Source organism: Malus domestica, chromosome 09, assembly GCF_042453785.1.
Source record: "Malus domestica chromosome 09, GDT2T_hap1".
In the NCBI taxonomy this organism is placed as follows: Eukaryota; Viridiplantae; Streptophyta; class Magnoliopsida; order Rosales; family Rosaceae; genus Malus; species Malus domestica.
The window spans coordinates 1,516,789-1,527,618 of NC_091669.1; the positions used below are offsets into that span (position 1 = coordinate 1,516,789).

Below are 10,830 nucleotides of genomic sequence, written 5' to 3' on the forward strand. Positions count from 1 at the left end.
CTTGATGTCGACAAGTGCTGCGCTCTGATTGGCTTCTAATCTTGACACGTGTCGAGTAGTGATTGGCCTCCTGGTCGGAGGGGAACTCTTCTGGGTCCTTGACAGTATAGCGTTGGCCGGTGCTCGGTAGTTTCGGGATTGGTCAAGTATGGTACAAACAGGTTGGATCCTAAAAATCCCGCGGACTCAGAAAGTAATAACAAAAATGGCTAATCTAATAACGGATTCCGTAAAAAAAAAAACAAAAAACGTTAAAAAAGAACTAAAGGCAGTCTCTATGCCATCTTACGAAATAAAATTCAGTGCGAGAATGCAAAGATCTGCACAAATGTGCAGCCTGTTAATGTCAATTGCCAGGTCCCTTTAATCTCATAGTCCTGGTACAAATAAAGGGCTTCAATGAAATAAAAAGAATTCAACAGAAGATTATACGGAACGTCCTTGACACAAGGTTACCGGCCTCCATTGCCGCCGGGGCAAAGTATAGAAAGAGAGAAATGAGACCAAGTGAGAAACTGGAAGCAGACGCCTGTAGACTTGAAGCCAATAGCTACAGAGGTAGGTTCATTTAGCTGCAGACTTCTTTTTTCATCCTAAAGTACAACAGACCTTCTACCTCCCATATGGATGATATCGGCCACTACCTGCACCGCCATATCCCCCTCCTCTACTACCGTAAAAGGAAACTCCACTACCACCTCCATAGCCACCTCCGTAGCCACCTCCAAAACCTGCATCATAGCCACTCCCATAACCACCACCACCAGCTGCCCCACCAGCACCTCCATATCCCCCATAACTCTCACCAGCTCCACCATAACCACCTCCCATATCATAACCCCTGCTATAGGCTCCTCCATAACGGCTTGAATATCCTATGGAAGATTCTCCCCTATAAGCCCCTATACCGCCGCCACCACCGCCACCATATACTCCATATCCGCCAAATTCACTGCCACCATATCCTCCATAAGCACTGCCTCTACCACCATAGGCAGCAGCTGACCTATAACCACCAGCACCACCATAACTGCCACCTCCAAATCCACCATAGCTTTCTCCATACCCACCACCATATGCAGGTCTAGAATCATTATAACGTTTTGATGGTGGTGCAGGTTGGTTTGGCTTCTTTGGTTCTGCCTTTTTTATCTCCACCTACAAGAAATAACAGATGAATCTAAACTATCAAGCTTCTTGAATGCTCATAGATGCATTTAGTACATTACATGGCCAAACCGTCTGAGTACATGTAAACTAATTTCGTGTACATATGTGAATTCTACCTCAGTTTTGTTTGGTCAAGCGTATTGTATCATGGTCTCCTTATTCGTCACTTCGAAAGTGAATAAAGCAATATGAACTTTAAGTAATCTACAGGGACTACTAAACCAAGCAACAATTTAGTGCAACCCATTACAAAACCATTCTTCCACATTGATCAGCGAAAGCAGAAAATTAAAAAGAGGATGCATACAGCCACATCAATGCATAGAGACCCACTACACGATGCATACAGCCAACCCACCTATATAATCAAAACTTGGCGGCACTTCAAATTTGAAATTTTCTTCCTCTCTCACGACATAGGTTAGCTATTAAGGAATAACATTTCAAGAGCGACAAATTCCACCAAAAACATCCCCCACGTTCCATTTCTACTGTGAATTGGTAATATTATCGATGCATATGTTATATGATCCTCAAACTCGCTGTAGCATGACTATTTATTTATTTATTTATTTAATATCCTTTACCTCAACTTCATCTGTTTTTCTGTTGAGTAAAGATAAAGGTCGTACCCAGTGCACAAGGCTCCCGCTTTACGCAGGGTCTGGGAGAGGTGAATGTCGGCTAGCCTTACCCCCATTTATGGAGAGGCTGCTCCAAAGTCTCGAACCCGAGACCTACCGCTCATGGGCGAAGGCACTTGCCATCGCACCAAGTGCGACCTCTTTCTGTTGAGTAAAGATGATAAATTTAAAATTCATCCCACAACCTAAGAAATGGAAAAAAGAGAGGAGGTGAATGTACAAAATCCTTGCTATGCCCTCTATATTTAATAGAAAAATAAATTGAGTTAACGGATATAATTGAAGTACCACATGAGATTGTGTTTGAGAACCACAATAAGGAAAAAAAGAAAAACTATCCTAGAATGAAGGTAAAATTCGTGTTCGTGACAACAATGTCGTATATCTGAAAAATAATTCAAGTAGATTAAGATGTTAGTACACAATCGTTTATCTTGTTTATTGAACAAACAACAAGGACAACAATGTCGTTTTCTCTCTTTCGAAATTCATAAGCAACAAAATTGAGATTTTTATTAAACAATCACATGAGCTTAGAAAATACCACATCAACATTTTGCAAGCAGTCTCATAAGAAATCCCAATCAAGATAAAACCATTCAACAGTTTATTAGATTTCTCCTTTCATATAAGAGCATGGTTCGGAGGATTATTTAATTGACGTTATAACATCTTTATTCAAAGAAAAAATGAAAAAGAAAATAGGGCATCCCTAAGGTATAGGCCACAGCCACTGTTGCCACTGTTGCCACTGCTCCAACCACGGCAGCAGCTTAACAGCTCCCCTATCAAGCTTAACAGCTTCCCTAAGGCATCCTTCCTGGCATCGTTCTCACTATTCTCAATCTGATTGCCCTTTTCTTGTGGCTTATCCTCGATTTCATCAACTTCATCAGAAGATGCTCCGATTTGGCCCCTGTAAGGAATGAAATTGAATTCCGTGTTCAGCTATTTAAATATTCAACTCTTAAGTTTTGTCAATAGCAATTGAGTAAGAATAGGTATGATCAAGCTTAATAAACAAATCACAACCACATTACAAATCAAAAACATATACAGGGTAATGCAGTTATATCCAATTCTTTTGTGCTTTCTCCACAAAAGTTCTTCCATGTTAATGTAACTCTATATCAATTAATCTATCATACAAGACTATACATAATCAGCAATTGAAAACTATGACAACACAAGCTTCCGTCCAGTGAAAATTTTATCCAAAGATAGGCAAAACCAAAAACGTACAAACCTCCACAGACGTTCTATAATCTTTCCCTTCCCAATATGCTCATCAAGCAATTCCGGCACATCATCAGGAGTGACGTCGCCATACCTGCAATTAATAATACATAGTATTCAAATTCCATCGATCCCAATACAACAAAATTTTAAATTGTTATGATCTGAATATTACCAATGGCCCGTTATGCTTCCATTTGAACCTGGGCTATAGATAATCAAATTTCCATCGTGGCCTCCAGTGTGAAAGCAAGCATCAGTAAATACCTGATTCGTCAATCCTCGTAGCTCAGCCTCCTCTTTAAACTTATAAATGAGAACACGTGCACTATCACCAATCCATTCCTCTCGACTACCTTGTGCACATACAAATACATGGGAGCCAGTCAACGACTCTTGCACTCCGGAAGCCCATGGCTTGTCATTCACAAGGACATCATCAACAAAGCTGTCCACATTCGACTCTTTCAAGCCCCTTTGATCAACAAACAAAAATATCAGAATCACAAAAAAGGATTTACATGCAAGAAAATTAGTCGTAAACTGAGCCATTAAATTCAATTTCTATAACTAATTTCAGAAACTAACACATATCTAATTATCTATTTGGTTCAGTAAATTCAGCATAATCCCGTAACCAAATGAGAAGTCGAAACAAAAATTACTTTAGTCTGAGGTAGGAAAATAAATTGCGCTCATGTTGGTTATGGAATGGGCCCTCGATTATGAATTAACTACGGTTTGCCATTGTGTGTGTTTGTGTGGGCGGTGCTTAACAGCTGGGTTGGGCTGCTGCATTTGGGCCCATGGTGCAGCTCTCACGCGTTTTGGGCTGGGTTTCACCGAAAGATCAAATGACTCTTTTGCCCTTTTCAGTCCTAATCCAACGGCCACCATTTGGGGCGTTTGTGTTCTGCAATTCGGTTGCTTTCGATCTCGTCAAGGAGATCGAGCAGAGAGGCGGAGGGTGACATCAAGTTTTGGGTTTGCACATTGAGAGACAAGAGGGTTTATGGGAAGGGTAGGAGCTAGAGAAAGGGGGGGTTCTGTTCGCTGACGTTGGTTGCGGAGAGAGAGAGAGATGGGCAAAAGTATGGGGGTAGGGTTGAGGGGAACGGGTACAGAGAGAAAGAGTGAGGAAGGGACATATGAGCTAGAGGTATGGGTTGATTTGTCAGGGTCGACCTGTAAACGGTCGGGTTATTGGATTTGGGTCGGGTTCAATTTGACCCGTTAAGTTAACGGATCATCCGTTTCATCGGTTAACACCCGTTAACAATTATTATTATTATTTTTTTCATAAAGTTTATTTTTTATTGTTAAGACTTTACTGAAATTACTTAAACATTCTCAACTAACGGGTGCTAATGAGTCTAACGGGTTGACCCAAAGTGACCCGTTATTTAACGGGTTGTTAACCAATTCACCAGTTAACCCCGACCCATTAATTTTCCACCAAAATACTAATATTAACTGATCGGGTTAACATGCCAGGTGCAAAATGCCAGGTCTAGTCAGGGGCTGCTGCATCCTTCCTATTCACAAGGTAACAAATAATTTTCCATTCATTCTTTACTGTTGGTTGTGAATTTACTGTTCGGGAAAGGAGGCTACAAATGATTTATGCATACCTTTGTAGCCTTTAGGTGTGTGTTTGCTAGCTAGCTGGGTCGTGGGTGAGTCTTGATTGTTTTGGTTCTGTCATCTTCGACTCTTATGTCTTCCCTTTTTCTGAATTTTCTTTATTTCTCATCCTTTAAACTTTGTATTTTTTTTTTATGTGTGATGCAGATAGATGAACATGTTCAAAGGGGAATCATGAACCACAGATCACTGCATCCGAATATCGTTTTGTTCCAAGAGGTCAGTGATCATAAACTATTTTCATTTTGTATTTTAAGAATGAATTTGGCAAGTTCTGTTTGAATTTTGTATAAGTATCTGCTGAGGGTGGGTGGATGAAGACAGAACATGCTAAATTTGGCCTTTGGTGTGCTTAAACTGGTACGGGGGATGGTTAGAACTTTGAGACCGGGATGCAGTAGGACTAAGAGAAATGCCCTACCCACCGGGGCAATTGTTGTCAAAATAACTCTGCTAAAAATATGAGCTTTCCGGCACTTTGTTTTTAGAGTGGCTTATTTGGGATAATTGATAAAGAGATTTGTGTTTAAGACTTGAGAGTAGTGCGGTGTCTTTCTTGCTGGTTCTGCTCACACCACCTCATCTAGAGAGTAGTGAGGTTTGTGATGGAGTACACGGCTGGGTGAGAACTCTTCGAGAGAATATGCAGTGCTGGCAGATTTAGTGAGGATGAGATAAAGTGGTTTCAAATGCAGAGAACATTTCATTGGAAATGATTTTAGTGTAGAGTCTCAAATATGGGATCTGTGAATGTCCCCTGAAATGGAATCCATCTCGATTTTCGTTTAGTTTCAGATAAGGAAAGTTAGGTCTGAAGCATTTTGGAATATGAATGGAAATTATGGAATCCATGTAGTCCAACGAGTTCTTGAAGTTTGGAATATCTTTGAGTTTGTGGCAGTCGTCCAGTCTCAAGAGTGTCATTTTCGACATCTCTGAAAAGTCGGGCATTATTTCCAGTGCAGTGCAGTGCAGTGCTTTGCTATCAGTTCAAGCAAACTGTTTGGCAAATCTAGGATTGCCTGAAGGTTTGTGCAATGATTTAGCTTTAAAACCTGAAGCTGAGAAAGGCCACTGAGAATGGGCAGCCTACTAAAACCATTCCCACCTAGATCTAAAAATGTTAAAGAAGATAGACTCCCAATTATTTCGAGAACGGCACCATCTGTTATATTGCAGTCGTTGAGATTTAATCTCTTAATCATCTTCAGTTGTGCTAAAAAATGGTAACTCCCACACAAACCCTTAGAGCCACTGAGGTCCAATTCCTCGAGATGTGGGAGTTTTGAAAAGTCTGGTAATTCAGTCAGGTTATGGCAGTCTCTAAGAATGAGATACTTCAACTTCTTAGGCAACTGTTACTCAAAAAGAGAAAACAATAATAAAAATCCAAATAAATAAAAGAGAGAATGCATGACGATGACTGATGTTGATATTTACAAGGCATTGATAATTATATCGTACCAAGTCAGAATCCTCCCAAACTCGTATGATCTTGCTGTTCCACAGTTCCATATAAACTAGGTTTCGTTGATCAAAATCTGCTGGTATGGCTTCAAGAGGAAATCCGTTCGAACACAAAAATCTTAACTCCTTGGAAAGATGTTTGTAGCTTCCCGTCAGCTTTACATTTTCCAGCATGAGAAATTTCAGACGCCACATCTTCTTAAACACTTCCGTACTGAAGCTTCGCTCGTCATCAGGATGTTCTAGCAAAGCTAATTGTAGTCCTTCAACTGCTTCTGTTCCCTGTTAGAGATATAAAAAAAAAAAAAACAAGAAAAGGATAATATTTACACGAAGCAGAGCTGTGAATTGGATGAATGAACTACTAGAAGGGTAGGATACACAACATAATTATGTATTTTCTCTTTCAATTTACAGTGGATGAAAGCCTTTTCTTTCTTCTTTTTCTTCAAATATACTATGTATGGCATACATTATATATATGCGGATATACGTATATACTTCTCTTTCTTCACATGTACTTAACATAACATCTTTTTATTGCAAAAGTACTTACAGATTCGTTTCTTAACACGTTTTTTGCATCTTCACTATGCCACAATTGACTACGTTTTCCCAATTCCGTAGGAGATTTTGCCCGCACAATTTCTCTTCCCATATCTCGAACCAAATCATGCATCCTCAAAATTTTGTCTTCATCAATATATAAGAGACCTCGATTGCAGAGTGTGGTAATTTCTGCTTCTACAGAAAAATGACTACAACTATCCAATACTGGCATGACTATATTTATATACCATCCAATAAAGACACAAGATATGTCAAGGAACACACCCTTCACATGATCATCAATTAGCCCATCGTATCTTAATTTAAGCGTTTCATTAATTTCTCCTCCATTTGGAAGCTTCTGGTCATTAATTTGTTCAGCTTCATCAGAAGATGCTCCCATTTGGCCCCTACAAGGAATGAAATTGAATTTCGTGTTCACCTATTTAAAGATTCAACTCTAAGTTTCGTCAATAGCAATTGAGTAAGAACATGTATGATCAAGCTTATAAACAAATCACAACATTACAAATCAGAAACATGTATGGGGTAATGTAGTTATATCCAATTATTTTGTGCTTTCTCCACAAAAGCTCCTCCATGTTAATGTAACTCTATATCAATTAATCTATCATACAAGACCAGACATAATCAGCAATTAAAAAATATGACAACACAAGCTTTCGTCCAGTGAAATTTTCATCCAAAGACAGTAGGCAAAACCAAAAACAAACAAACCTCCAATGTCGTTTTATAATATCTCCCTTCCCAATATGCTAATCAAACAATTTCGGCACGTCATCAAGATTGACCAAGGGATAACTGCAATTAATAATACATAATATTCAATCTCCTTCATCGATCCCAATACGATAAATTTTAAATTGTTATCATCCGGATATTACCATTGGAATGAATCTTTGCGGTAGATAGTGGGATTTCGAGCACAAATGTGGCCTCCAATGTGAAGGCAAGCAGTAACAAATACCTCATTCGTCAATCCTCGCAACTCAGCCTCCTCTTTAAACTTATCAATGAGAACACGTGCAGGATCACGATTCCATTCATTTCGTGTCATATGTGCGAATATAAATAGATGGCGGCCAATCAACGGCTCTTGCACTCCGGAAGCCCATGGTTTGTGATTCACAAGGACATCATCAACAAAGCTGTCCACATCCGACTCTTTCAAGCCCCTTTGATCAACAAACAAAAACAACCTCAGAATCACAATAAGGGATTTAAAGGCAATGAATTAGTCGTAAACTGAGCCATTCAATTCAATTTCTAGAACTAATTTCAGAAGCTAAAACATATCTAATTATCTATTTAGTTCAGTACATTCAGCACAATCTCGTAATAAAAAAGAATTTAAAACAGAAATTACTTCAGTCTAAACTAGGAAAGTAATTGCACTGCTCATGTTGGTTATGGAATGGGGCCCTCGACAATGGCGGAGCCACACAGAGGCCAGTGATGGCCCAGGCCTACCCTGATAATTCATTTATGTATGTACTCTCTGCAAGATTTTACAAAAATGAGCATGCGGCTCATTGGCTACTGGGATTTTGCAATTCCAAAAAGCCGCCTTCCAAGCGGTCTAGCAATTTTTTTAGATTTTTTTTTAAACTGAAAGGAAAAAAGGGTTCTTATAATTTGCCTTATTTTTTACCATATTAAAACTAAGTCTTATTTTTTAATATATAAAAAAACATACTCTCTTTTTTGGCTAGTTGATATAAAAAAAAGGTCTATACACTATAGAGCAAAATCTAATTTTAAGTCGTGATTTTAAATTTTTGTACAACTCTAATGTGTTAATTTTTTTTATCAAGGCTTGTAAACAAGTTTTGTTTTTATGATATATTCATTTCAATACTAGGTTTTTCATACAAAATTTAAAGCTCCACCATTCTTGTTTTATTAAAAATTTTCATGCCAATACAAAAAACAAAACCTTTAATTTTTCTCCCATTAATTATATTTCAAAGGCTAATCTTTCTATGGCTTAAAGGCCCCTCCTAATCTGGTTTTCTGGCTCCGCTACTGGCCCTCGATTATGAATTAATTACGGTTTGCCATTGTGTGTTGGTGTGGGCCGTGCTTAATAGTTGGGTTGGGGTGCTGTAGGCCCAGGGTGTAGCTCTCACGCGTTTTGGGCTGGGTTTCACCGAAAGATCAAATGACTCTTTTGCCCCCTTCAGTCCTAATCCAACGGCCACCATTTGGGGCGTTTGTGTTCTGCAATTCGGTTGGGCGGGGGAGGGGGGAGAGAGGGGGGGTTAGGTTGCTTTCGATCTAGTAAAGGAGATCGTGCAGAGAGGCAGAGGGTGACATCGAGTTTAGGGTTTGCACAGTGAGAGACAAGAGGGTTGATGGGAAAGGTTGGGGGTGGACAGAGGGTTGATGGGAAGGGTTGGGGGTGGACAGAGGGTTGATGGGAAGGGTAGGAGCTAGAGAGGGGGGGGGGGGTGGGGGTGAGGGTGGGTCCTCTCTCCACTGCTTGACGTCATTTGGATCTTCATCCCTTTCATGCTTCCCCAAAACTACCTTTCTGTTTCCTGACTTGAGAAGGGTCAACGTCGTAGAATATTGGACACACTATTTTCCCCTCTTGTTCTTTTAGGCACCTCATGATTTTCGACAGCTCCCTCAGGCACCACCGGGACTCCGCGTACCCCTTCGAGAAGACGAGGAGGGCGATTCTCGATCCTTCGATTTCTTGGTCAAGTTCACTCTGTATGGTTTTCCCCCTTGTGAGCTGGTTATCTATAAAAGTGTTAATTCCGGCATTGCGTAATGCAATGAAGAGGTGGTTTGTAAAGGCGTTGCGGGTGTCTTCGCCTCTAAAGCTCAGGAACACCTCGTACTTCCAGCGGTTTGAGCCAGCTTCACTGGCGGAGCTGCTGGTATCCATTGCAGCCTGTAGAAGTGCAGCTTGGCGTTCAAATAACCAACGTCAAGTCTTTCCCAAGATTCCCAAGTGTTGGTGGCCCTTTTAAATATTTTGCATGGGCCAATGATGTCGATAACACGTGAGTGCTATTCCCCCAAAGTTTAATTTGTATAAATGTTACCATCAAATTTAAATATTTTACCATGCAATTTCCTCTTTTGTAGTTTTTTGAGAAATCTGCCGCCCCCCCCCCCCCCCACTTTGACCAGTTGACGAGATTATTGTATTTTAAGGGTGGTGCGCAGGTCGGTCCAACTGTTGGAGTCACGCTAAAATACGCATTGGAATTTGGAAGTTAGAAAGTAAAAAAAATTATAATATTCAGACGTGAAATTTTAAAAGTGTTCACGAGAGAACAAAAATGAAAACATTTACTCGATTGGGTTAAGGCATGGTCCAATAGAACTTATAGGCTTAAACACCGCAAGTAACCAAATTGGACATGGGTCTTATGACCCATCAGAGCACATTAAATTGTGAAAATTGCACCTGCGCGTTATTCACACGTTAGTGTAGTAACTTCAGAAAGAATAATACTTGAGTACTTATTGAAATTACCGACCCAATGAAATAATTAATAAAAAAGAACCAATCCCAGTGACTACCCAAATTACACGGCGTTAAATCGTTAACCTTTTGGTTTCTAAATTACACGTGCCGCTCACTGAAATGATCAGAGTTTTGACTTTCATTTCTTGAAAGCCAGCTGCACCAATTGGTAATCGATGGATACCAGCAGCTCCGCCCATGGAACCGCCATCGCAGCCTCTTCGTATTCCCCGTGCCGCTCAAACCGCTGGAAGTCCAAGGTGTTCCTGAGCTTTAGAGGCAACGACACACGCACTAACTACACAGACAATCTCTCCATGCGTTACGCTATGCCGGAAGCAACACGTTTATAGACTACCAGCTCAGAAGGGGGGATAATATACAGAGGGAACTTGACCGAAAAATCGAAGGGTCCAGAATCGCCATCGTCGTCTTCTCCAAGGGGTACGCGGAGTCCCAGTGGTGCTTGAGGGAGCTGGCCAAGATCATGAGGTGCCGAGAAGATCAAGAGGGCAAAATAGTCTATCCAATGTTCTATGTCGTTGTGAGGAAACAGAGTGGTGGTTTTGAGGAAGTTCGGAAGCATGCAAGTGATGAAAATCCAAACGAACAATC

At 40.4% G+C, this 10,830-nt stretch overlaps 1 protein-coding gene across 1 annotated transcript; it reads right to left on the minus strand.

Annotated features, from left to right (window-relative positions):
- Window positions 1-612: 612 nt before the first annotated feature.
- Window positions 613-1,937, minus strand: LOC139188074 (glycine-rich cell wall structural protein 2-like). Its single transcript, XM_070805107.1, has 4 exons — window positions 1,912-1,937; window positions 1,758-1,776; window positions 1,518-1,595; window positions 613-1,158 (listed from the first exon to the last, which is right to left on the minus strand). The coding sequence occupies exons 1-4, from the start codon at window positions 1,935-1,937 to the stop codon at window positions 613-615; spliced, it is 669 nt and encodes a 222-aa protein (XP_070661208.1).
- Window positions 1,938-10,830: the final 8,893 nt, after the last annotated feature.

Coding starts and splice junctions, on each gene's coding strand:
- LOC139188074 (XM_070805107.1), bottom strand. CDS start 1,937: ATGGCAAGTGCCTTCGCCCATGAGCG. Junction 1,159..1,517: donor ATTATATAGGTGGGTTGGCT/GTATGCATCGTG, acceptor TATTTCTTGTAG/GTGGAGATAAAAAAGGCAGA.